At 40.1% G+C, this 26,725-nt stretch overlaps 1 protein-coding gene and 1 long non-coding RNA gene across 15 annotated transcripts in view; one reads left to right on the forward strand and one right to left on the reverse strand.

Annotated features, from left to right (window-relative positions):
• Positions 1-17,653, reverse strand: part of LOC119855647 (transducin-like enhancer protein 4) — a 123,841-nt gene extending 106,188 nt beyond the window's left edge. For 4 of the 14 annotated variants that reach the window (XM_038402093.2, XM_038402089.2, XM_043514549.1 and 1 more), the window contains exons 1-4: positions 16,548-17,653; positions 15,567-15,664; positions 14,241-14,304; positions 12,872-12,916 (exon numbers count right to left, since the gene is read on the reverse strand). In XM_038402093.2, the coding sequence (XP_038258021.1) occupies positions 12,872-12,916; positions 14,241-14,304; positions 15,567-15,664; positions 16,548-16,592 (252 nt within the window). In that variant the 5' untranslated portion in view covers positions 16,593-17,653. Of the gene's footprint in view, positions 1-8,031; positions 8,144-12,871; positions 12,917-14,240; positions 14,305-15,566; positions 15,665-16,547 lie in introns of those variants that run through there. The other 10 variants (XM_038402092.2, XM_038402091.2, XM_038402088.2 and 7 more) reach the window with 4 other exon arrangements.
• A 466-nt stretch (positions 17,654-18,119) lies between these two features.
• Positions 18,120-26,202, forward strand: LOC122460417. Its single transcript, XR_006281703.1, has 3 exons — positions 18,120-19,124; positions 24,153-24,157; positions 26,156-26,202. It is a non-coding gene; the product is annotated as an uncharacterized LOC122460417 (long non-coding RNA).
• Positions 26,203-26,725: the final 523 nt, after the last annotated feature.

Raw genomic sequence — 26,725 nt, forward strand, 5'->3', positions numbered from 1 at the left:
ACTCCCCCCCTTCCCTGAGCCTGCCATGCCCTCGCTCCTTCCCCCCCCCCAAAAAGCCTGCTGCACACCACAAAACAGCTGATCGGGAGGTGGGGAGAGGAAGGGGAAAGCGCTGATTGGCAGGACTGCCGGTGGGCAGGAGGCGCTGGAAGCAGGGGAAGAGCTGATGGGGGCTGCTGATGTATTACTGTGGCTCTTTGGCAACGTACATTGGTAAATTAAGGCTCCTTCTCAGGCTCAGGTTGGCCACACTGAGATAGAAGCTTGCAGTACTAGTATCCTCTGTATCTACATTCAGTGTGAGAAAACTTAAGCAAAAATGCAACTGCAATTTTCTGTTATAATAGTGTTTTAGACAAAAATGACACAAGCAAAATGGTCTCAGAGATTTTAAGGATGTGGCAGACAGGACAACTGCAGGTAACAAGAGGTCTCTTATGCTGCCACTCCTGCAGCTGAAACCACAATCCTATGCCACAGCGATGAGGGTGATATAGGTTAGTCAGACAAAGAAGTGTTAAAATTTACTCTAGAAATGTGTGAAGAATTCCCATTTCCACATGCTGTCTGGTTTATAGATTCATCAGCAGCATTACCTCCCTTGTATAACCGTTAACCACTGGGTGGAACTGACGAAGAGAGGATGCAGACTAAACTAGACAATCTCTTATTGATTGAAGCATATGTAGTGCATGGTGCACATAAAGCCTATCCAGTCTTTTGGTAAACTCTGTGGGCCAATATCTTAAAAGTAGGTATATTTTGTACCATGTCACATACTTTTTGAAATTAAATAAACCAGGCAGTATTGTTGTAGTAGTGGACTCTCATCCTAGTTCCCTTTACATTCAGCTGTATCACACAATGACACCTTTCAAAGAGGGCACTGTGTAGCTGGAGAATTATCAGAGGGAATGGTACTGCAGGGACATATGAGACGTAAGGCAAAAACTTATCAATAATTCCCTTCAGTTGTTCCTTGTTCTGCGTCTCCTCCTCAGACCAAGAATCCAGCATGGACTTTTTGATCAACTTGCACCTTAGTCTGTTTTTACATTTGGACAGGGAATGAATCTTCAAATTAGCGTCTCCCATTTCCCCACACTCTCCTCTCCCCACAAAATCCACTTGGTAGAAGACAGAAGAGTAAATGTTTTTAGTGTTACACATCACTAATATAAAGTATAGGGTGACATTGTTGGCCATGACACTAAATACAACTTGATAGCAGTGTACATGCTCAAGGACTGTGTTTTAAAGTGAACACTAATTTAAGCCATTTTAAAATATGTCCTCCCTTCCCCCTATAAAAATATATATTCAATTTATATTTTTCACTTGTAGAGCACCTTTCATTGGAGGATTTCAAAGCAGTTTCAAATGTTAACCAGCTAAGCCTCACATGCCTCCTGTCATATAAATATTATTACTCCCCCTTTCTGAAACAGATGCACAAAGAAATTAAGTGATTTGCCAAGGTCACACACCAAGAGTTCACAACAAGACACAGGTAAGGATTCCAGATCTCCTCAGTCCGAGAACTGTGCTTTCAATTACAAGATTTTTTTAACTTGATTCAAAAGAGGTTGACAGGAGAGGAGGTTAAATACCAATAGACTTAAGGTTAACAGTTCCAAAATGTGTAATCCATAGTCTCTCATAAACGATGGGGGGACCCACATATTTGGACATCTGGCATAAAGGACAGTGCCACCACAAAGATCCTTCAGAACCCACGTTGCCACAGAGCCATTTGCTGCAGGGCAGCAGTACTAAGATTTCACCATCAGAAATCCACCCAGAATCTCCAGGCTCAGCAAGGAAGCATGCCACTGAGGAGGAATTCAGTGTTTCCACTCTGTCTGGGCTCCGGCTCCAAATCTTGGCAGAGGTCTGATACTGCACCTCTGAGTGGTTTCCATTGAGATCTCTGGGAGATAAGCATAGAACAGACCAGGTATTCCCCACCCCATAACTGTGCTGCAATGATTTTGGCCCCCCTGCTTGCATGAGTGGAAGGGAAACTATAACTATCCTTGCTTTAAAAGCGAAGCTAAACATGAAGGACTACTGAAAAAAAATCCATGCCAGTATGTAGGAAAGGGCATGAATAGGGGATGCGTGATTAACATGAGTACCTTGATTAATCTTTGCTCACTGGCTGAGATTTGAGAATTGCTTTGGTTCCTCCTCTTTCTCAGAGGAAGGTAAAATGGAAAGCAATTGTTAAACAGGATGTAGGAGCAATTCCTCAAGCACTAAACAAAGATAAATGAGATAGACGGGCTAACCACCAGGAATTATAAATCTAAAATCCACTCCCAAAGCTACCGTGTTTCAGAACTTGAGCAATATTTTAAAAAGTAAAATCTTTATTGCAGCAAATCAAAGAGGCTCTGGGACATGAAAGATCAAAATTCTTCTCCCCCTCATTTCCAAGCTATGCAGTCATTTCAACAATAGTTGTGATTAATTTTAAAACATAAATTATGTTAATACAACAATCATGGTTACAACCAGTACGTAGCTGTGGGGAAAGGGCATTCAGAATGGCTCAGATCTGCTGAGTAGAGAAATTAATACACTATGATCTCCCTTATCTTTCAATTTATCTATGCAAAAGAGCACACTGCTATGGAGGCTTCATGGCCTTGGAATTCAGTCCCTATTTCCCCTTCTCTGCTGTCATCACACACAGCCACACCACAATTACTTTTCAGGAAGCCTTCTGTCTCAATTACACAGCAGATATGGACTAGAGCTGCTTCCCTCCCCCACCACTCTGCCTTTCCAGCCCTCTCCAGTATTAAATTCTAAATAGCTTTGGCTGTCACTGACTACATGTGCCAAAATGTTTTATTAAGTCTTTGCAGAGAGCATATGTTGGCCCTCTTGTATTTTGATTTGTTGATTCTGGGTTCAAATCTGGGAAGGGGAAAGGGGTCCCTCTGCTTTCAAAAGTGCCTTTCCAAGACAGTAAATCTGCATCACTAGCTATGGATGCAGCTGAAAAAACAGGTGATGGATTAACAGGAGCATTACCATATTCTTTATATGCTATTCTGGTGATTCCAGGGGGTACTAGAGTGCTATTGATTACTTATTGCTCCCAGGTTTTTATGCTGTTGTTGGAGGTGCCTCTCTGGGTTTTTTTGGCATTTTCAAATTCTTCCAAAAAACAGACAGTGGGCAAGAGGCAATATAGACACTAGGGGAATCCAGTCACAGAGGTACATGGTAAATAAGTTAGAGGTTTATTGTGTTTGTTTTAAGAGAGATGAAAGGATTTTTTTTAAATGCTTTCAGAGAATAAACACTACACCGTGCAAGCCAAAAACTGAATCTGGTGGCAGGACATTAGTATGCAAACGGTACTCTGTGCATAGGCTGAATGAGATACTCAGACTTCTGCTCAAGTGTGAGATACGCTGTGGAGGTTTTAAGCAAATACAAGAAAACAGAAACACAAAATTTTCATTGCCAATGTTCCACATCCCAAAACACAAGAGTAACAGGTTTTTCTCCTTTGAAGAAGTTGAACACAGTCCAGCAAATGTCAAAAATCTTTGGCTGGATGAAATCCTGCAGAGAGCCCATTTAGGCAAGGCAACAGGAAGAAGCTAAGATCGAGTACTTTACCATGCATGCTTCTTTCTACCACTGAAAGCAGAACTGCGGAGAATGTCATGGCAGCACAAGATATAAAACCACTTGCAATACAGGAGTGAACAAGAAATAGAACAAATATTTTAATTTTTTTTTTCTTAAATGACTAAAGCCTCACATGTTTTCAAAGTGCAAGAAATAATGACAAGACAGCAATTTACTTATATTTTAAACAGCACATACCCAGTGTTGCCAACTCTCATGATTTTATTGTGAATCTTACAAAATTTGATGTTTTAATTAAAACCTCTGCCTGCTAAACACAAGTGGATTACATGAGATTCTTGGAGAAAAGCTTGAAAAATGTGAGCCAAGTGCAACTTGAAGACTCAAAAACCAGGAGGCAAATAAAACGAAGTCAAACTTCATTGGCTTTAAAACCATTAGATTTTTAAAAAACAGCATCTTGATTTTTTGGGACCTGACTCATGATTCTTTGACATTGGTCAATAGTGTACACCATACAAATGCATAGCCTCAAAGGGACCAATTCAAATTTACTGTGGGGACTAATTTTGACTTGCCTGACACATTTGGGTATTTAAACCTCTCAGCAATAACACCCCATTAGTTTTCCGAGATAAAAAATTATGTATCTTTCCTCAGCCTGGAAAGAAGACTCCTCGAGGTCTAAATCTCACACCCAGAACAAACAAAAACTATGTAAAACTCTGCTTACCATTTGCAACATATTCAATCAACTACATACACGTTTTAAACAAACAAAATTAACAGCTGCTCCTATTTTACTGGAATCTTACACAATATTGAAGAACACACAGTGTGAGTGCCTCACCTAATTTTAAATAATTTGTATTTCAAGTTAAAGAAAATAAGGTTAGCATGAAAGTGGCTTTGAATCAGTGCAAAAACAAAAAAATTATCCTTCAAAATACTTTATTCTTTCAAAATTTAAGTTGCGATGTTTACTTTTTAGTTCATTATAGATCAGTCAGCCTAATTTCGATAACTGTTTAATAATGTATTCCATTATTTTTCCAATCAATAGGGTTATGAGGAATAGCCAGCATTGATACGTCAAGAACAAATCATGCCAAACCAATCTAATGGGGTTATTGGCCAAGTGGATGGGGGAAAAGCAGAAGACGCAATGTATCTTGCTTTAGTAAGGCTTTTGACACAGTCCCACATGATATTCTCATATGCAAACTAGGGAAACGTGGTCTAGATTAAATTACTATAAGGAAGGAAGACCATACTCAAAAAACAGTCATCAATGGTTCACCGCCAAAAGGGAAAGAGGGTCCCACAGTGGTCAGTCCAGGATACTGTACTATTCAATATTTCATTAATGACTTGAATAATGGAGTGAATAGTACGCTTATAAAATCTACAGATAACACCAAGATGGGAGGGGTTGCAAACATTTTGGAAACAGGATTAGAATTAAACAGACCGTGACAAATTGGAGAAATGGACTGAAATCCATAAGATGAAATTCAATAAAAAGTGCAAAGTACTACACTTACAAAGGAAATCAATGAATCAATCAAATGAACAACTACAAAATAGGGAATAACTAGCTTGGTGTTAATACTGCTGAAAAGGAACTGGGGGTTATAATGGGTTGCAAAGGGAATGAGTTAACAACATGATGCAATTGCAAAAAAAAAAAAAAAAAACTAAATATGCTGGGCTGTATTAATAGGAATATCATATACAAGACAAAGGAAGTAGTTGTACTGCTTCTCTTGCACTGTAATGCCTCAGCTGGAGTACTATCTCCAATTTGTCCACATCCTTTGTAAACTGTGGCACCCAGAATTGGATAGAGTCCAAAGCAGAGCAAGAAAAATGATAAAAGGTTTAGAAAACCTGACTTCTGAGGAAAGGTTTAAAAGACAGATCATGTTTAGTCTTTAGAAAGACGACTGATGGGGGTGCGACCTGATAATAGTCTTCAAATACATTAAGGGCTGTTACAAAACAGACAGGGAATCAACTGTTCTCCATGTCCATTGGTGGTAGGACATGAAATAATGGGCTTAATCTGCAGCAAGGGGAATTTAGGTTAGATATTAGGATTATTTTTTTTTTTTAAACTATAAGGGTAGTTAAGCTCTGAATTAGGCTTCCAAAAGTGGCTGTAGAATCCCCATTATTGGAGGATTTAAGAATAGGGGCTAGACTTGATGACTTCTTTAGGTCCCTTCCAACCCTACATTCCTATGATTTGATCTCTAAAATTAAATAGAGCCTCAACTAAGTTTTTCAGTCACAAAAAAAAGGTAATTATGCTAGTTAACACAAGTATCAGTTATCTTTCTCCTAATCCCTTCACATCCACCACCTCATGGTGGAGAGGACTTTCTGGGACCCAATGACAGTAGATGTGTTCAATCTGTGGATAGTAAAGAAGTGATTTCTGTAATGATCACAATCAGATCATTCACAAACTGGCTCAGAGTGGCGATCTATGTGATTCTCAATTATTTTTACACAATATTTAAGTATATTCTGCCAGCAAGTGACATACCTAAAACATAAAATAAAACTAAATCAAGTCTGTGTCCTCTGTATTCAGAAACAGAGCATTATATATGCTATGGTATTTGAGTAAAGAAAAATCACTTGTTTGTTTTACTTAACCTAGTCAACTGGCACATGTATATACTGAGCAATAAATGTGTGCTCCTCTTTATACAAAACAAAAAGGAAATCAAAAATCCCTGCCCTGAGGGGTTTACAACCTAAATAAAATTGGAGATTTTATATACAACTACACAAACACAACACAAAGCATCACATACCAGGAAAGTTTAGCTCAAGTATACAAGTTTTAAAATGTCAGATTTACAGTTGCTTGTGCAACCTTAATTATGTCCCCTTGTATATCTACTCTGTGCACTGAATGAGGATCTGAAGCGGGACGGTTCTTGCCCAGAGTGGTGCCCCCATGGGAAGTGAACAACCTGGCCCAACCCATCTCACACTCATCTTCATTATTACACCTGCTCTGGAAGCTCTCAGGTGTTCCCTGTAGAGCAGTGATTTTCAACCTGCAGTGGCAGCAGTAAAATGGATCTGGCTCTTTAGAATGTTCATGTTCAGTTCTTAGTTTGGATGCCAACATTTTCCCAGAGAATACAAGCAATACAAGTGAAAGGGCAATCTTTAACAGTTTATAACTCAAATAAAGCTGAATGGAATTGCATATAGCAAAGAAAGCCCTTGGGTAAAACAGGGCCTCTTCTCCCTGACAGGTTCCTAGTGCCTGCTGCAAACAATGGAGGTGTTAGAGCTTCTCAAAGAAAGATTGTAAGAATCTTTCTATTATAAAAGTGCTAGACAACCTAATGATAGGACTCACTATCAATTTCCCCCTCCTCCCCCTCCCAAAAAATGAGGCAGCATTAAAGCAAATCAGCATTTTTCCAAAAGAAAAGAATGTTTTTATGTTTAAGCGCTACAGAGTAATGCCTTGCTGACAGTAAAAACAAAACATATGTCTTCATTTAAAAGTTTGCTCAGCATGTTTTATGTTGTTTCCTGTGTCTTAAGCATCTGTCTGAACAGCCAAGATACTTAAAAATTTGTTGTTTTTTTCTTTCCTCGTCAATGAAAAAAAGACCACGATGAAACACATGCACTTGCCTTAAAACACACATTCTTCTAGCGTGGCAAGGGGCAAACTTTTTGCTAAGTAACAGGTTCCCAGCAGAGGAGGGTAGTGCAACATCTATTTGGTCAAAGAACATGGGGCCCACCAATCCCATGACTTGGCAGTCAGGGTGAAGGATGTTTTTTGTTTTAATGCCAGAGTATTACAGATTTCTAAACTTCTTATCCAAATAGATGGGGGAGCCATTTAACTGTACTGGCTTCACTGAGTAGGCTGCATAAACTTAAACCAGGACAGATAAAGTTTGGTTGTCAAACACTGATTGGTCAATCCACTTTTTATATTTTGAAACTTTAATGGAAAAGCCACAAGTAGGCTTTTCTCCCTTAACGGCATTGTGCAATGCTGCAATCTTCAACATTTCACTTCTAGATCTCTCTTATTTTGAAGTTTTCCAGCTCAATTCCAACTACCCACTGCTTGTATCTCTATTAAATCTTTCCTACTGTTTACAATGGAGAGCAAATTTAGCCAGTGTAATTTTAGTTGGTTCTCCAGCTATGCTTCCAATGAAAGACGGTATACATTCAACCACAGACTAACTTTTTCCTTAGATATATAAAGAGTCCAATCCCCTGCCTTAAAAACCAAATGCTTTCCTATTATATATGTAGCATATATACAATAAAACAATTTTCAGTGATATATGCATTTTATTGCCATGAAGATGAAAAATAGTCACAACTTAGCCCTAAATAAAAGAAATTGATTCCCATCTTTACCTTTTTACCAAAATAATGTACTAAGGTGCAAGAAGCAAGCACACTCAAGGCTGGGATGTCATACAAGCCATATATTAGTTCAGTTGGCAATAAATCTCCTCTTACTCTCCAAGCTCTATAAAACTTTCTTAAATAGCTCACTATAAAGCCCCAACCTAATTAAAAACAGCTTTCTCTGCAACAGTGGCCTTGATTTCACTTATTTACACATTAACTGCAGCCTCTGTTTGGCCAATCCAGTCTATTCCCTTTACCACACAGGGCCTTTTATCTGCCCTGGACAGCATTTTCTCCAGCAGATGAAGTAGATGCCGATTGATTTGCTGTCAAGCATGGTAAATTAATAGCAACAAATTGCTGAGGGCCCCATCTCGCTGCTCCACCATGCTTCGGCAATTTTGCTTTATTTGCTCCATGATGGGCAGCAGTCAGGCCTCTTCAAGTCAATTTCTTCTTAACAACCTGCAATACTTTTCAATGGTGAAAATAGAGCTGTTCCTTGTAAGTCAGAAATCAATATCCTATTGCCCTTAGAAAATGCTAAACAAGCAGTATTGGCAATCCACTTGGTACTAGAGGGTATCAGTTATAATGCAAATCCATACTGCTTCCCTTCTCGTAGTTATTACAGTTTGCTAAAAGGTTCCTAATGTCATTTATCATCATTTACCATCGACTACTGCAGTTATGATTATGATATCCCATCAGCTAGTAGAGCCCTTTCATTTCTATTCAATTAATATTTTAGCAGCACTCAAACAGTTGTTGCCCAAGTCTTATAATAAAATTTACATGGATTGGAGTGAAATTGGGGCTGAGGGGGTACGGGGGGACAGGGGAGATGACTGTGATTTAAAAAAAATAATATTTCATTTATATTTTAATATCCAGCTTCTTGAAAGCTGAACTTTCTTTAAAAAAAAAAAAAAAATTTTTCCCTGAAAATTCCTTTTAAACAGCAGAAATGTATCTCTAAAAACATACTCAAAATGAGATGAGATTTTTTACCCTAGTTAATCTTCCCCACCAGTCCCACTCAAATGTTTGCTGTCTATAGCTAAATACTGATACTTATTTTAAATGATAATCACTAATATTGGATTACAGCTGTCAGAATTCATGTCTGATCACAGAAATTTAAATGAACTCGACCACGTGATTAAAAACATCTAATTCTAAATATTAGATCAGATGACTAGCAAAAACCAGCACAAAATTAAGAGTCAGGAACAGCACATCAATGGATACTCACAACCACCTCCTTAACTTTTTTTAAAAGAATCCAGGATAAGACAGTTTAGCAAGAAACAGCCATTTTCAAGTCATACTTCATTTTTCCCCTTTATTACTAGGCCTTAGGGGTGTAGGGAAGCATTGTTTCACATTACAATCCAAAACCACGTCTAACTTTTCTGCTGTTTCTTCTAAATTTGTCTGCTCAGCTCTATTGATCCTAGTAGAGATTTCCAGAAATTAGGCTACTATTTTAGGCTTTAATGCCACATGTCATAACCTACCCCACACTTCTCTCATATTATATATATTTTATACAAACACACACACACACACACACACACACTATATATAAATTCTACCAGTCTAATGCTATTTACTCAGTTACCAAAATTTAAATTAATTATGTTCTCAAACATAATTGTTAAAAATTGGCAACATTATGCAGGCTTAATTAAGATTAAATCCAATTTACTAAATGTACTTTAATTGGTACTAATTACATTAGCTTTCCTTTCAGAATGACAAATTCCCCATAGGTTTCACTTTAATAGTCTTCTATCAAAATCAACACAGGATGATTGATGATGAGCATCACAGGAGGGGCGGGAGGAGAATCTATCACTCCCCCCTCCCCATCACACATGCACCCACACTTTCACTGCTGCATGTGTTTATCCTTCTATCAATTTGCTAAGTCAGAGTCATGACTCCATCACAGCCATCATTTTCTGTTCCAATGAAAAATTTCTCTAAAAATAAATACACTGTGGCTGGGAGCAGCCAAGAAGAACAGAAGCTTTAACAGAAAAATACACAAAGGTTTCAAATATCAGGGCCACCAATTACTAGGATACTTCCAAGGACTCCAGGGAGTCCTACTCTTGAACCCTCTGAGACGCAAATCTAATAAGTGAATAAGCCTAACCTGATCTTGAGAACTAGGCCCAATTATGCCGCAGGGCAACTTCACTGCATTATTGCCTACTTTCCATTACAAGGGCATCCAGTGAGTACATCTGGAAAAGAAGCTAAGAGGAACCAAGGCTGTCTGCCTAGGAAAACAAATAAAGACAGATATGCCTCTGTGCTTAAGGGGGGGTGGGGGGAAGAGAAAGAAAATATAATAAGTAGGTGGTTTGCAGAGCTGTCTGTATTTCATAATGTGATAAACTGCCTTCAGGATTTTTTATATGATTGACTTTAGGAAGCAAAAAAAAAAAGGGGGGGGGCAAATAGAGGGGAATTGCTCTATTTCAACTAAGTAGAATTTGAAGATTGGGGGAGAAGGAAAGGAAAATTTAAGGTGGAAGCCTGAAAGTACTTCTCACTCACTCACACTATAGGAAAGACTATCAGGGATTACTATGAGAAACTGGGTCTTACTATTACAGTTATAGGGACAGACAGGAAATATTTTGTGGTTGCTACACCAGCAAGAGAAAAGGAGAGAAACGCTGTGACATTAGTTATAAGGTTTCATGTTGGAGGACACAAAAAAAGCCAGCACAACGACAGAACAGGAGCCATGTAAGACACAGAGATAAGATTTCAGCGCGATAGCAAGTAAGTTTCTTAGCTGTTATTCATTTGAGTCACTGGCATTTGATAAAGTATTAAAGTGTTTACAGCCCAGATCCATAGAAGTATTTAGGCTCCGAGCTTCCTTTGGAGGAGCCTAAATACCTTTGTGAATCTGGGCCTCCATTACTAATCCGAATAAAAACAATGGAAAAAACCGTATTTTAATTAAATTCAGCCCTTAGTAAGCCCCACATTAAATGTATAATTTCTTCACAATACTGTGAAAGTTCCCAGCGCTATAATAGTATCTCGTTTCTGAAATGGAATACTTAAATAAAAAAAATCCAATTTTTTTTTTTAATTCTAAGAAATGTAATTACTGACTTTAGATCTTCGCTGTTTTTGCTAAGCATATATAGGTTTAAGTGCACACACATTTAAATCCTTTGTATTTCTAGATATTTCATTGATTTCTCAACAACGCTTGGCTGCAATGGTTAGCTTGAAATGCCTATGGCCAAGTGCTAGATAGGAATCCAAAAATCTCTGTAGGTCACCTATTGTGTTTAAAAAATTTTTAAAAAGTAAATGGTTAGATATAAAAACAAATAAGCAAAACCACCTAGCTGTGCATTGAGGAGCAGATCCAAAACCTGAGGAAGTCAATGGGAGTCTTTCCACTGATTCAAATGAACTTTGGATAAGGCCCATATAAACTTATCACTGTTACCCTGGTGTTCATATGCCCCCCATTCCTTTCAAGTGTTTATTGCACCCACTTGTTTAGAGTCTTAAATTAAAGTAGGTCCTGATCCTGCAGAATTATACATATGCTTAAAGTCACTCACTGACTAGTACCACCAAATTTAACAGGACTACTCACATACGTAACATTATATACATGCACATGTCTTTGAAGGACTGAAGCCGTGGACTGAGAACCCCTTGAGTCAAGGACTCTCTCTTTCTTTGTGTTTGTGATGTACAGTGCCTACTATGGTGTGGCCCTAATTATAACTGGTACCTCCGGATGCTAACGTAAAACAAAAATAAACAGTATTTGACTACTTCACCAGTATTTGACAGCTTTCAACAAGATAAAGAAATCTAATTTCCACAACTCAAAATAAAGTTTAAAATCCCACACTTCGAACATTTTTAAACTGGTTTGTACAAATTTCTGTTTCTTCTCCCATCCATTCAATTCTGTTGTTCACATTATCCAGCAACACTTGCAAATTAATAGCAGCAATTCATTTTAGAAAACTTCTGAGTAAACACCAAGTAAGCAGTTTTCACTCTATAAAATGGAAGTCATATGTTTGTTTCATTCTCTTCCATACATGGTTGAAGCCCAAACTTAAATGAATTTTAAAAATCTGATTTACACCATGATGCTAATCCTGGCCTAGTTGCTAGATTTCAAGGCACAGAGTTGACCCCTTATAACATCCTCATAGCAAGCTCATTTACCCTGTAGAGTTTTGGGAACTAATGGACACAATTTCTGTATAAAGGTCCAAGTAAGTAGTCTCAAGGGACCAGTACATGGTTTTGCACCCATTTCTTGTGTCGACCCTTTTTAATTTCCTCCCGTTCCAGTTTCACTGTTTAAAGTTAACAGTCACTTTTAAAGTTAACAGTCCCATACACAGACTATACTGCCTTTTGCCTCGATGCCTAATGTTCAGAATGTAAATTTGGCTCCAAAAAGTATAAATTGCCTAAAATCAAAACTCAGAATTTAGATAGCTCTGATCCTACGAACCCTACTTACAAATCCTTACTCATGCACATAATCCCAGCTCACAAAAAGTAGTCCCATTTACTACAATGAGACTATGTGAATAAGTGTAACAGAATAGGCTTCTTATTCACGTGGAAATAATGTACGATTAGGTACAGATACAATAACCTCTAAGTTCTTATACTGAACCCATCAGTGAAGTACCAGAGTGCCACAGTGCACAAAAAATATTCAGCCACTTAAATGCGCAACTGAACAAAGTCACAAAACATAGATTCCTACTTTAAGATTAGACTGATATATAACTTTCTCACACAGAGTGAAATGTTTCCATACCTGTTTATGCATTTCTATATTCAACCCATAGGACATCTCGTAATACTAAGAAAAAAGGAAAGATTGATTCTGTTAGACCCTGTAATCATACAAGTGCTTCCAATATTCAGTTTGAATGGCAGCTTTAACAGCATATTATATACCCCCCCCCCCAAAAAAAAAATTACCGATATTTGCAACCTCCCAAACTTAGAATGGGAATTTCCCAACATCTTATCTTTCCCTCTGCATTACTCCATGTCAAATTTATAAGTAACAGACACAAACAACAACACAACATTAAAAACACCTCACAGTCGGAGTCAAAGATGAGAAATGGTGAAAATATATGGGAAATGCTCTAAATTTTGTACCCTAGTACACATTAAAGATAAAAAAAAAAAAAAAAAAGCCCGAAGTGCTAGGAACCAGACGTGCATAAATCAGCAACGTCATGCAGACAGTTTATTCAATATTTTAAATTAAAAACACAAAATGCTAAAATGTAATAAAAGGGTTGCAAAAAAATAAAATAAAAAGGAAATTCAGAGTTATAGCAGACATTCCATTTTTAATATCTCCTGTTGTGTCTCAGTATCCCGGGGAGCTCAGTTCAGCATGTGATGTCAGTAACGTATATGCTCCAGTACCTAGGCACATCAGGCATGGGAAGGACAAAATGTGAGACTTAACTAAATACTTGTGCTTTTGGTAAATGTAGGGTTTAAGGTTATTTACCTTTGTTGTAAATATTTGTGTTATAGATCATGTACACATGTAAATCTGAGGGAACAGTTGTTTTCCAAGACAGCAGACAAAAACAGCTCCTTTGCTGTAGTCATGATCCATCATGCAATTATGTATTTAAAGCCTTCTTTATATGCAAGTTATTTACCATCCAAACCAAAACTATGGGGGGGAATCCTTTTTTTACAGCTCAGATCACTGACAGTATGAACCAACAGCTCACAAGCAATATTTTTTCAAAGATCTAAGGCTTCTAAAATTCTTGGTTCTGTCCCTTCATAAAAAGATAAATAAATAAAGTAAATAAATAAAAAGGATTGACCTAAATCACATTATGGACAAATGACAGGAGTGGGAAGCAACAAAACAAAAAAAAGCAGCAAAAGGTATGCCTATTAATTCGGGTATGCCTTTAACGGTCTAACAGGCTTCCTGTTAGTATTCCCATGTACTCAAACACTGAAAGGCAAGTCTGAAGGAGAAACGAATTTCTAAAAGCAGGTTATAAAACCCCCTGAAAGTAATGGAAACGCTGATATAAACTCATTTGTAGCAGCGCTATCATCATAATCTATCTGAATGTAGTTCTGTTTTGGTCCATAAAACTAAGACACATTCTGAATTTGTTATGCAGCTTGCTTACCATAACATAATGTCGCTGCATCTCTGTCTTCTCACTGGCCAGCTTCTCACATTCTAGCTTTAAACTGTTCAAGACATTAAAAAAATAAAATAAAATAAAATACACAAGTACAGTACTACATAATGTCAGTTTTACATCCTTTTGAACACACATTTACTTCCCTTTTGAGTTATCTTCTACAAAATATAAATAAAAATGTAAGTCCAAACTATTGTTTGTGGGTGGAGTCTTGTTAGTGTCCCCTTTCAAAAAGTATTATGCAAAATCCTCCTCTCATGAGCCAAATGTATATGGTACAGTATATATCAAAAATGTATCTTACTCTGAAAAAAGTAGACTGGTTCATAGAAAATGCTTCTTATGAAGGTCAGTATCTATAATATTGAAAATGTAAAAAAAAAAAAAAATCACCTACAAACACATTATTTAGTTACTTTGACTATCATCATTTTTGTAGGGAATGATGTCTTTTCAAGGGAAAAGCAGTGTTTGTTTTTCTGTTGATGAAATTGTAAAGAAAATTTTGCACATCATCCCGTTGACATCAAAAGCGTCTTTGGCTGTTTTGTTTTCAAAAGTGCACAAAACAATCTTGTGATAAGTCATTCCTCACTTGAAGAATAAAATGCTCTTCTACCCTAAAGCTAATTGACTAGCTCACCACTATGCTTCCAGGTTATCAGCACTCAACATTTCAGGGAAAGGCATGAAGGAGCTAAGTCAAGAGAAGAATACCAGAAGCAACCAAATCGCTTCCCTTAGTTTGATCCACTCCAAAAATAGAAAGAGGGGAAAAAAAAAAAAAAAAAAAACACTATTTCCAATATTTGACATTTGATTCTTCTAAGTCTCCAGCTTCAAAGCATTTTCTTAGTCGCTTCATCCTCCCAACTGTAGATCTTTTATTTATGTCTGGGCGTCCAACATGACAAGTTTCATTCACTTGGAGGGAGACTCCCACATTTTAGGTTAATTCTCCATCAGTTCTTAAGAGTCTCTGACAAAGTATTAACACAACATGTTTCAATGAGATATTTGAAAAATCACAGTCACAATATTTTGAAATCCCCCTCATCCAAACGGTCACAGCTCCAGACTATTGGAGTGGGGAAAATGTTGGCTTCCTGACACAGGTCTAGCAGGGCTGAGAACCTGTCTTTCCACTTGGGAGGAGGCAAAAAAACAAAAACAAAAACCAACAAAAACCAACCCACAAGACACCAAAAGCAATCCACACACGTTCACACCTTTGCAAACAAAACGAAACAAAAAAAAAGGGACAAGAGCTAAGCAAACACGAGGATCAGGGAAAGTAAACATCATTACCTGTGGTACTGAGCCTGTAAAAACTGAAACTCCTCCTTAATCCGATCGCAGGATTCGGAAATTGTGAATTTAAAGGGTTGAGCAGGCTGGTGCGGTGCCTAAAAATAATGATCATTATGAAAGGTTTTAATTATGCCTCCTCTACGCCAGTCCCAAAGACGCGCACACACACACACACATGCCCAGCCCCGGTGCGTTTAAGGGAGCTAGGTCACTCACACAGCAGTAAGGACGAAAGGTATTAAAACCTCACCGACTTCACACACGCACACACCAGCGTTTCCTCTTCGAAACATAAAAGTCCCTCACCCTTTACGCACATACACAAGCCCGCTCCAGCCTTGTCCGCACCTTTGGAGACCTCTAATAGAGGGAGGCAGTCACGTCTGTATCATCTGTCCCCATCCCCACCCACCGACCCTGTAATCAAACTGTCAGGCTTGTGGAGCGGGTGGGAAGGGGGGGGGGGGTCTGTGACCCTCCTGCTAAACTGGGGTGAATGTGGAGGGAGGGCGAAGAGAGGAGGCAGAGGAGAGGAAATCACAGGTCCCTCCGCGGGAGCTGCTGGACAAGGAACACACTTTGGGGATAATAAGAATCAGGTTAAGAGCCGGAACCCTCGGTCCCTCCTTCTCGCTTTAGTTTGCCTTTGACTCTGTAAAAGACCGGAGCGATCGCAACTACAAGCGGCAACATCGTTAGACTGGAGAGCCTGAAAAGCCAAAGACAACAATAAGAAAATGGCTACAACTCAATTGTTTCTCCCCCCCCCCCCCCGCGCGCCTTCCCCCTTTTTTCGTTTGCTTTCTCCAAGCAGGAGGCAAGCGGACAGCGGGAGAAAGGCCGGCGTGGTGTATTGCGCCGATTGTTCCCAGTTGCAGCCTTCCCCTTTGGGGACCAAGGCTCGCGGGGGGGGGGGGGGGAAACAAACCAAGAGCCATATACAAGTGGCGCCCCCCTCTCCGCCTCGTGTCTACTCACCGGGTGTCTGGTTTGAGGATACATCTTGCTCAGATCGCGAATCATCCAAACCGATTTAGTGGGTGCTTTTGGCCAGAGCAGCTTGGTTCATTGGTTTTAATGGCAACAATGCAAAGGAGGAGGAGGAGGAGGAGGACAGGGCTGCCCGGCGCTAGCGCTCTGAGGAGCGTCTCCGGCCGTCCCCGAACTCCCCCGCCCGCGGGGCTCGCGCGAACACACAAGAGGAGGGACGCGCGGCGGCGGCGGCGGCGGCGGCTCCTGGGTCCCCGGCCGAAGGGAACCGCTGCCACATTCCACAGGGGCTGTCACTCGCGGGCAGGCATGGTGGCGGGCGGAACGGCAGCTCCCGGCGGTCCCTGTCCGATCGGAAGAGCCCCGTGTCCTGGAGCTTCCTCACCCGCTACCCCAGCGTCCGGCAGGTCCCTCTCCCAACGTCTCCGCGCTCGGCAGGTCCCTCTCCTAGCGCCCCACCGTTCCCAGGGGGCTTCTCCACCCCCGCGAGCCGAGCCAGCCCCGTTCGACGGGGAGGAACGGAAGACGACAAACTCCACTCGCCCCGGCTTCCGAACTCCGCCCCCCAAAACACCCCTCTCGCAGCGTCTCCCGGCTGCAAACTTTTATGGGTCTCAATGGTTATCCCGTCCAAAAAAAAAAAAAAAAATCCTCGTTTCCTTTGTCGGAAGAGAAAAACTCCTGGTTGGGGGGCGGGGGAGGGGGAACTGTTGTCGGTTTTGCTCCTGGCTTTTTCTCCGCCTTGCACGGAGTCGCTGCTTTTCAAAGGTTCAAGTGCAGGAACCTTTTGTTGTGATGTTTCTCCTCTTTCCCATTCACCAGCTCGCCGCCCTCCCTCCCCCTTTTCCCAGCCCGGCAGGGGGAAGAAACGCGCTCTTCTTCGCCGGTCTCCGCTCTTTCCCTCCTCGCCCCGCCAACTCTTGCAAGTAGCAGCCCCAGAACAGGATCGCCAAAGCCAGCCACCGCCGCCACCGCCGCCTCACCAACGCCGCTCCGAGCCGCTCTAACAACAAGCTCAGGCGAGGTGACTTCTTTGACCAAATTTAGCAGCAGCAAATCATTAACATTCTGATACATATTCACAGCCATCGGAAGACAAGGGGGGCGCGGGGCATCCTGGGAGTTGTAGTTTCAGCTGAGGGGGGCTTCCCCCTCCCCTAGCTTGCAAAGTGCAGTCAAAAAGACTGCAGCGACCATCAGGCAAAGCGAGCCCTGCTTCCCCGCCCCTTCCCCGGAGCTACCCCCTCCTCCTGCTCCTCCCATGAAGGGCGTCGCCGGCGACCAATCAGCAGCGGCTACACATTAATCGCCGTTCTGTATTAATGCCCATCATTTCGCTGCTGACAAATGGGCGTGCGGGTCTGAGGAGGGGGGTGCGGCTCAGGGCCGAGTCCCCACGTGGGGACCAGACGTCTCTCCGCGCGGCAGCCAATCATGCTGCTTTATCCGGTGGGCCCCACCTCCATTTCCTCGCTCCTTCCCCCTGCCCGAGGTGGAGCTTTGAGATCGCTGACGTTTCATAGCGCCGGCGTTCGAACAGGGGAAACATTTGTTCAGCTGCCAATCAAAGTAACGTGGGATGGCTGGGGCTGTCGCTGTAGCCCGCGCGCTGGGTGGTGGCGGGAGAGGAGGTTTGGAGGGGGAGAGGGACGCGGTCAGCCTCCGCGCTCCCCCGCTCCGTGCCACTCCCGGCTGCTATATCACTCGCACCAGGAGGAATGCGGACTAATTAGGGGCCAGTGTCTCCTTAAAGAGACGAGCTCGGCCTTGTGTAACGTGCAGGGCCCCCCCGGTGAGACACGAGCGGCAGGATCGCGCTGAGCCCACTTCTTTCAGCTCACATCAATTTTACGCGCCACTGGAGCTGGCGTAATTTTCATGTGAACGGGACTGACTCGCTGCCCTGTTTGGAGCGAGAGAGGTGAGCGCTCGGGGAGCGGGGACAGCGAGGCGATCTGTTAATGTCAGGGCTGCAGGGGGTGTTTCCCCTTCCGAGGGGTCGAGCAAGATTCCCTCCCCCGAAGGACTCGCGTCTAAGTGGTTCGAATAGGCAGCCCCCGCTATCGTGAAGGCTGGTTTGAAATGATGCCTCTGGCAAATAGACTGCGGGGGGGGGGGGGACTTTCCCCTGCCTCGGCCATCGGAGAGACGCAATTTGAAAACTATTCGGGTTGTCTTACGTTTCTTTGTCCAGAGGAAATAGGAGAGAGTTGAGAGCAGATTTGTTTGGCTTTAGCTGCTACAGTCCACGCCGCTAGGAGGGACACTGACCCTGCGGTTATTACTCATGCAGTGGAAAAACTGGCAGAGACCTCCAAGTCCACTATCACCCTGTGCAAAAAGAAGCGTCTCCCATCGGCTATAGAGTTCGACAGTACTTCACAGCTGGATTCTGGTTACATCTGTGCCTCTTTGTTGCTACTCTGTCCGGCGCAATGACCTAACGCTTTTCAGCGCATGGGGTGGAGACTGAAGTCGGCACTAGCTTCACGCAACACAACATTGCAGCAGAGAGGATAATGGGAGGGAGGCAGGAACTGCATAGGTTGATACCATGTGTGCGGTGTTGCCCTAGCCGTGTAAGTCCCAGGATATTAGAGAGACCAGGTAGGTGACATAATCCCTTTATTGGATCCACTTCTGTTAGTAAGAGGGAGGAACATTTGAGCTACACAGAGCTCTTCTTCAGCTCCCAGCACCAGAAGTTGGTCCAATAAAAGATACTACCTCTCCCTCCTTGTCTCTCTAGATAGGTACTAGCCATACACACACTGTACAGCTCATGGGGGGCCCTATTTGTCATCAGTCCCACACTCCACAGCTTCATAGTTGTGGATTTACGCTCGTTACAAGGAAATTCAATCACTTTTCTTCAACTATTGGAAGGATCTTGCTACCAAAAATGTACTAAGTTGTAAAATAAACGGTTGCAACATCTTTTATCCTGGGAAAAAGAAATACACATGTGTTCTGACCATGTGTCTTCTTCTATGAGTCCTCATTTGCTTCTTTGCTTTATTTTCAAAATTCAAGTTTATTTGGTGTTGCTTTTACGGATGCAGACATTGTTCTGGCTCAGTACTGTAGAATGCCTGTTGCATTTGATCGGAAGAGTGATGTGATGGTACAGAGAGACCCATGGATGAAGATGCCAGATATTCATAATTGGGTGTCAGGAGCCTACTGGAAAGCTGATTCTTTCCATTAGCAACCATAACCATATGAATTTGAGTTTGATTTTCTTTTCTTTTTTTTTTTTTTTTTTTTTACAAGTATTCTAAAGAAACAACCCAAAACACTACATCTTAGGAAAGTTCTATTACAGCATTTTGCACCATAACAATGGCATACATTTGTATTTTTATATGGGTTGGTTTAGCTCACTCTCTCTTTCGTATTGAAGTAATGTGTCAATTGTTCAAAGTTCTCTTTGAGAAGCCTCATTTTACACTCTCGTCCTATACTTTTATTGCTGTAAATTATTTACTGAAACAGGTTATAAAACAAATATTTATGTCAGAGGGCAATCCCGCATCATTTAAAGTTTCCTACACTTATTTTTCTTCTGTACCTAATTATATGGTGTCCCATAATTGGGCGTTAGCAGGCTGAGACATATATGTTAGTCTCATATATGTGCAACATTATTAAGGATTTGTTTCTGCAAGACTTCCTGATGTGAGTAATCCTTATTCATAAAAATAGTTCAATTGAAAGGAGGTTATTTTGGGCTACTCACATGAGTAAGGGGTACAGGTTCAGATTGTTAAACTCCCTACTTTAAGGACCCATTAACAATAATTTGTCAGGAATTTTTACATTGTCGTCAAATGGGAGCAGGACTACAATTTACTGAAGGCCCGATTTGTAAAGGTATTTAAGTATCCAAAGATGCCGATAAGCACCTAGTGGCCCCTAGGTGCTTTTAAAAATCCTAATAGGTGCCTATATACCCTCAGAAATCTGGCCCTGAGTGCCTCCTGCTAGTTGCTCAGCACCTTCAGTCCCCATTTAAATTAGGAGGCAATCCTCATGTAGCAGGATCAAATACTCTAAAACAAGGATACACGGATGTCAATCCCGCAAACACTTACATATGTGCTTACCTTTAATCACATGAGACATTACATATGCACGTAAGTATTGCTGAGACAGACCACAGATTTCAGAGTAGCAGCCGTGTTAGTTTGTATTCGCAAAAAGAAAAGGAGTACCGGTGGCACCTTAGAGACTAACAAATTTATTAGAGCATAGAGAGATTTATGGGCCTGACTGAGCAAAATTCTGAACCTGGTAGGTTCATCCTCCAATTTCTAGGATTAGACACTAAATCTGGAGAGGGGCTACGATAAATGTTATAAAGTGAACACCAAATAGAAGACATTAAAATCTGAAATGAACACAAGTTTTGTTTTGTTTTTTAAAAAATCCTTCATTTAGTTTGATGTCATGTGTAGTGCTGTGATTTGAAACATTAAACTCCTTACAAGAGCAGATGCACAGGTCCTTGTGATCGAAACAGGCCACTATATCTTTTTGTCAGAGTAGTTCACCAAAAATGATGATGATGATTGGCCAGTTTCTGCTCATATAACCTATTCACCATTAGTTTTCATTTGGGGTTGTATGAGTGGAAATAGGGCAGAATTTAGTTTGTTGTGTTTAAATTGTACTAGGTCCTGATTCTACAAAAGCTCATGTGAATGCTTAATTTTAATGGGACCACTGACAATGTATAAAGTAAAGCATGTGCATAAGTTTTTGCAGGATCAGGGACTAATTTTTCAACACATTGACAAAAATCTGTGAAACTTGAAGCTGATACTGCATCATAACTTGCCATTTTAAAATGATGTAAATTATGATCAGAGTGGCAGCGTCTCTTTGATTTTTTCCAGCTTTTGTCAATTCTGACAACCCTGATGGTTTTTTTTCTTCTTTTATGAAAAATCTTTTATGGTACGTGGTATAACTTGTATTATTTTCCAGAGAATAGAGAAGGTAGTTTTTAAATGTATTATATATATTGCTAAAGAAAGATTTTTCAAAAGATTGCAAAAACTATTTAGGTAGTTTTATATGTACCGGGAGTTTTGTTTGCCATACATGAACCAGCATGTTGTTGTTTAATATCCCAGCCATTTGCATTGTTTTGTTTAAAATTCCAAGAGTAGTTGGATCGTATTATGAAATGATCGTTTGATTTCAGTTATTGGAGAGTCCTATGAGTTCTGAACTAGTCAACCTTTATTTACACTTATGTTTTAAAATGAACAAAACAATTTGTATATTTTTTAAAATTATAGCTAAAATGAAAAATCACTTTCAGGCTAGGATTTTGTAGCCTAGTTTTAGCCTTCGTTGAACCTTTCTAGCTGAGTTATAAATTTAACAATATGGGTTTATCAGTGCCAAAGGACACTTAAGTATGGGCCCAATCCTGAAGCTATTTTATAAGTAAACCCATGGACTTCATCTGAGTAATGGCTGCAGCTCAGATCCTGTGGCATCATGTTCCATACTGCTTTAATACCATTTATTTTGGGATCAAGTTACCAGATCAACATGGCTTCTTGGCTATGTAGCTTAGAAACACACACACACACACTTGCTAAATTGTTTGATAAATCAATTAGTGCCAAAGGCCTTGTGGTAAATCTTGTATTAGTGTACACATTTAAATACACAGTGTAACAATGTTATAAAAAATAAATTCAATGAGGTTTGCAATTGAATTGGCACCAGGTCCAGAGTGTTGAAAACTTTAAATTATGGTAAGTGAGGGGTTTTTTTCCTCATAGAATTTAGCAGCATGACACCCCAGTTCTTGGTTTTTTTACAGGTACTATGAAATGACCCTGTATCAACAAGTTTTTAAAAGCTTCATGCCTATAGCATGAAATTAATTGTCAGTGATTGTGAAGATACACTGTAGTTAGCAAGCGAAGGGAATTTACAATACTTGATATTGTTGTGAATAATGTGATGATTCATGTGTTAACGATTTATAGGATTACTAGTCTAGAAAATGCAAATCTTTGCAAGGGAATCTAAATGTTACAAAACTCATTCTAAATAAGTTTTCAAATTCTCCTTTAGTTTTAAACTTGCTACATTCCTATTTTTGTTTGTGCCTCTCATAGGTGTAAACATTTTATATTAATTGTCTTATTCTGTTGAATTCTCCAGATGCACTGGCACTTCATTCTGTATGATGTAAAGCTTCAGTCTTTGCAAACAATACACTTCTGCATTTAAAGTATATCTATAAGTCATTTGCTTGCATGGTCTTGAAATTTCCCTACTTAGGTAGGAAAACTCCCATTGAAGTCAATGGGAATTTTGCTTGAAGAGGGAATCCTGTATAGGGCCAATTTTGCATTAGTATAACCAGACAGATTTTGCAAAAACATACTTTATTGAATACCTTTGACAAATATTTGAAATTATTAAAGTGATTTTTCCCCCACAAACATGATGCCTTCTTTACTTCAGATGTATGCACTACGGTAAGGCTGCAGCTACTGTATATTTTTGGAGGACAAAGCTCTCTTAGGATGAAATTTACTCCTCTGCAGAGGGCAAGCACAAGGCCTGTGCATCACTTAAGTCCCACTTGAGGCTTCAAAACAGGGCTTAAGATATGAAAGATGCATAGGCCTTGCTATGGCCTTCCATGGGCCAGGGGATGAAGAGGGGAATCTCACCATTAGGCCCTCCTACAGTATTACAGTTGTACTGGGGACCCAGTTATCATGCTGTTGTTCGCTGACTTGGTTATAGAATGGTTTCAATCTGTAGTATAAATGGGACTTTGACCCCATTACATAACCAGGCAAGGCAGGACATGACCAAAGGCTTTAGCCTAGTTATACTATTGTTAGGACCAATCTACACTACATATTGCAACCATGATGTAAGCAGATTAAGGAACAATTCAACCTCAGTAGCTTATGTCTATCAATTCAGTTGAAGTGCTGGAGCCAAATTTATTTTCATTGTCTAAGAAACTGATCACACAGGAATATGACTATTTTACAAGAACTAGATTTAGGGCATAGTTAAGGCTCTGAAAGCCAGAGTCACACTGAGTAAATGCCCCGTTCACATGGTCCTGCTTCCAACGAATTCTGCCTGAACGTAAGAGGGGGAAGGACAATGCATCTAAGAGAAATGATGTAGAAAATATGTAACTTGGACTCTTACTCAGCTCTGGCATCCTGGTACTTGCCACAGCTTTGTTCCTTACCCAATCTCTAGGTGTTCAATGCCATTGACAATGCTAGTGAGTGCTTGCTGTAGCATCATAGGATAAAGGAAAAGGGCTGTCTGTGCCCTCTTGCTATATAAGGCCCAATCCAACTCCCCCTGAAGTCAATGAATGCCTTTCCAGGCCCTACTGCACCCATAAGAAAGCAATCATTATTTAGCCCTTGATATTGATCAGTTACTGTCTCAACCTAACAGATGTAACTAGGAATATAATACTTTGCGAATGAAATCTTGATTTAATCATATGCTTTCACAGATTCTGTGGAGAGTTCCCACCATTTTCCTAAATGTTTTGGGGACATAAAAAAAGAGTCAGTGAAGGAGAGGTTCGGATAATCTATGGTGTGATTGGCTGTAAGCATTTCATAACCCATATTGAGATAAAAGAATATTTTGATTAAACAGATTTTTGTTAAATATGATTTAGATAATTCATACCATCAAAATTATTTAAATTAAAACCATTTCTTTTGTCATATGAGAGGTCACTGAAGTTTATAAATTCAAGGTACTTTAAGTGTGCAGAAGGAAAGCTACACCAAAGGTAAGAGGTGTAAATTAAGAAAAATAATTCAATATAAATATAATACTTCCTCTGTTTAATATTGGCTCTTTACATTGGCACAAGTGGATAAAATGAGGAAAAACAACAAGTATTATCTAGGAAAACAAATTAAAAAACATGGAAATCGTTTTGGGAGCATGAACAAGAGTTTGAACTTCTCTTTCACATGGTGCATGCTGAAAATTTCCTGGTTTCTCTTAAAAGGTAAAGGCATCAATTTTCTTTAATCTTCAATTACATATTAAAGTTGACCTGCATGCTATAATTGTACTGCAGACTCAGCAAATATAGTAGTTAGAGGAATAAGAAGTTCAGATACTGTATATAGTTGCAATGTGGAATAGTTTTATTTTACTTATTCTTGCCTTATGAATGAGAATCATGAACAAGAAAATATACATGCCTCTTTTTTATGGAGAGAAATATATTCTTTAAAAGAGTTTATATACAAAGCACAGACTCATTGTTGAATACATATTTACTCTTATAAGAAGGGGGGGATTCTAATTCTTTGACATTGCTTTTGTCTGATGAACAACCAAACATCTTATTCTGTAAACACACTTTTAATTCCCCAACAATGGGAAGAATAATCACTCTCTAGTTATTATTTATCAATATATTAAAACAGGGGGAAAGCTTTCTAGATAAATATCTCAGCTATCTTATTAACTTTCTGCTGTCTTAATAGCATCAGGACAGATTTTCGTTATTAGTATATTTTAACACTAAAAAGCCCACCAAAGTCTTAGAACAGTAACCATTGTTTGGGGACTACCAAATTCATTAAAATATGTCTTACACTACAGCTTGCTGTACATCTGAAGGTGGTAAAACAGGTCCATGTACAGCAGTTAGTGACTCTGTCTACATAGAAATATCCATGGTAGGTGACAATCATACCTTCAGAAAATGTTGAACTTGAAGCAGTTGTATACATGTATTCCATTGAGGTGTAACAAATAGTGCTAGATCCCCAGTTCTGCTAAAGCAGTGCCTGACGTATGTGGGGAAATTGTGGGGGCTTTATGCCACCTTTCTGTCCTCCCTGTTCTCATGATTCTGGAGGCTGATGAAGATTGAACCAGTCCTTGGCCCAAGTTAGAATGTTGTGCTCCAAACCTGCCCTTTCTTTTTCTGACACATTCTCTCACTCTCACTCCAGAATAGCCCTTGTGATGAAGAGAGGGCCAGAAATTAGAGCGCTATAAAATGTAAGTGTAGCCAAGCCTTTAGACTATGCCAGCAGTATGCTATATGTAGATTCTGTGAATTCTCAGGTACTGCCTAAAGGACATTTTTAGTTCCCTTTGCACCAGAGCAACGCAAAGGGGACTTATGAAAGGCTGAGGATTGGGCCCAAATTCTAGATATGATTTACAGAGAGGGATAAATCCTAATCCTACAGAAATCAATGGTAAACTATACTATTGACTTCCATGGGATTGGAGTATGGAAATTTACAAACAACTAAATTTAAAGAGAGGGAAGAAGAGGAATACGTTGTTCTCTGAAAAGATCCTTGACATGTTAGGTTGTATAGTATGCAATGATCCCTCCTCTGCATACTTTTATCAACAGCTATCTCTGACACACACCCTTCTCGAAGGTAAACAATGTAATGTTGCTACTGATAACTAATCCTTTTGGTGACATAACTTCATAAGTATCTGAAAGGTTTATTTAAGAAAAAGAAATCAAAGTTTACATGAAGTCAAGATGATTTTGCTCTCAATTTACTCCCAGTGTAAATCTGAAGGTTTCAGAGAAGCAGCCGTGTTAGTCTGTATTTGCAAAAAGAAAAGGAGTACTTGTGGCACCTTAGAGACTAACAAATTTATTAGAGCATAAGCTTTCGTGAGCTACAGCTCACTTCATCGGATGCATTCGATGAAGTGAGCTGTAGCTCACGAAAGCTTATGCTCTAATAAATCTGTTAGCCTCTAAGGTGCCACAAGTACTCCTTTTCTTTTTGTAAATCTGAAGTAACTCCACTGACTTTAGTAGTGTTACTTTGGAATTACACTAATGTAAATAAAGAGCAGAATGTGGCCCAAACTGTCCGGATAGTTGGGAAATAAACCTGAGGAAGTCTAAGTGTTTGTTTTCAAAACCCTTGACAAAGGGATTGGATTGGATGTGAGAGGGCTGAAAACAAAACAAGGGGTAGTTTACTAAACAAACCTTCCTTCTGCTGGTAACAACTGAAAGAGTGCCTGCCGTATCAGAGTCCCTATCAGGAAGGGGAGGGCTAGAGGAAAACATAAGATCATCAGTGAAATAGAATCCTTTAACAACAGTCACTTCCTGCAATCAAAACCAGGCTAGC

The sequence above is a fragment of the Dermochelys coriacea genome, chromosome 5 (genome assembly GCF_009764565.3).
Source record: "Dermochelys coriacea isolate rDerCor1 chromosome 5, rDerCor1.pri.v4, whole genome shotgun sequence".
Lineage (NCBI taxonomy): Eukaryota > Metazoa > Chordata > Testudines > Dermochelyidae > Dermochelys > Dermochelys coriacea.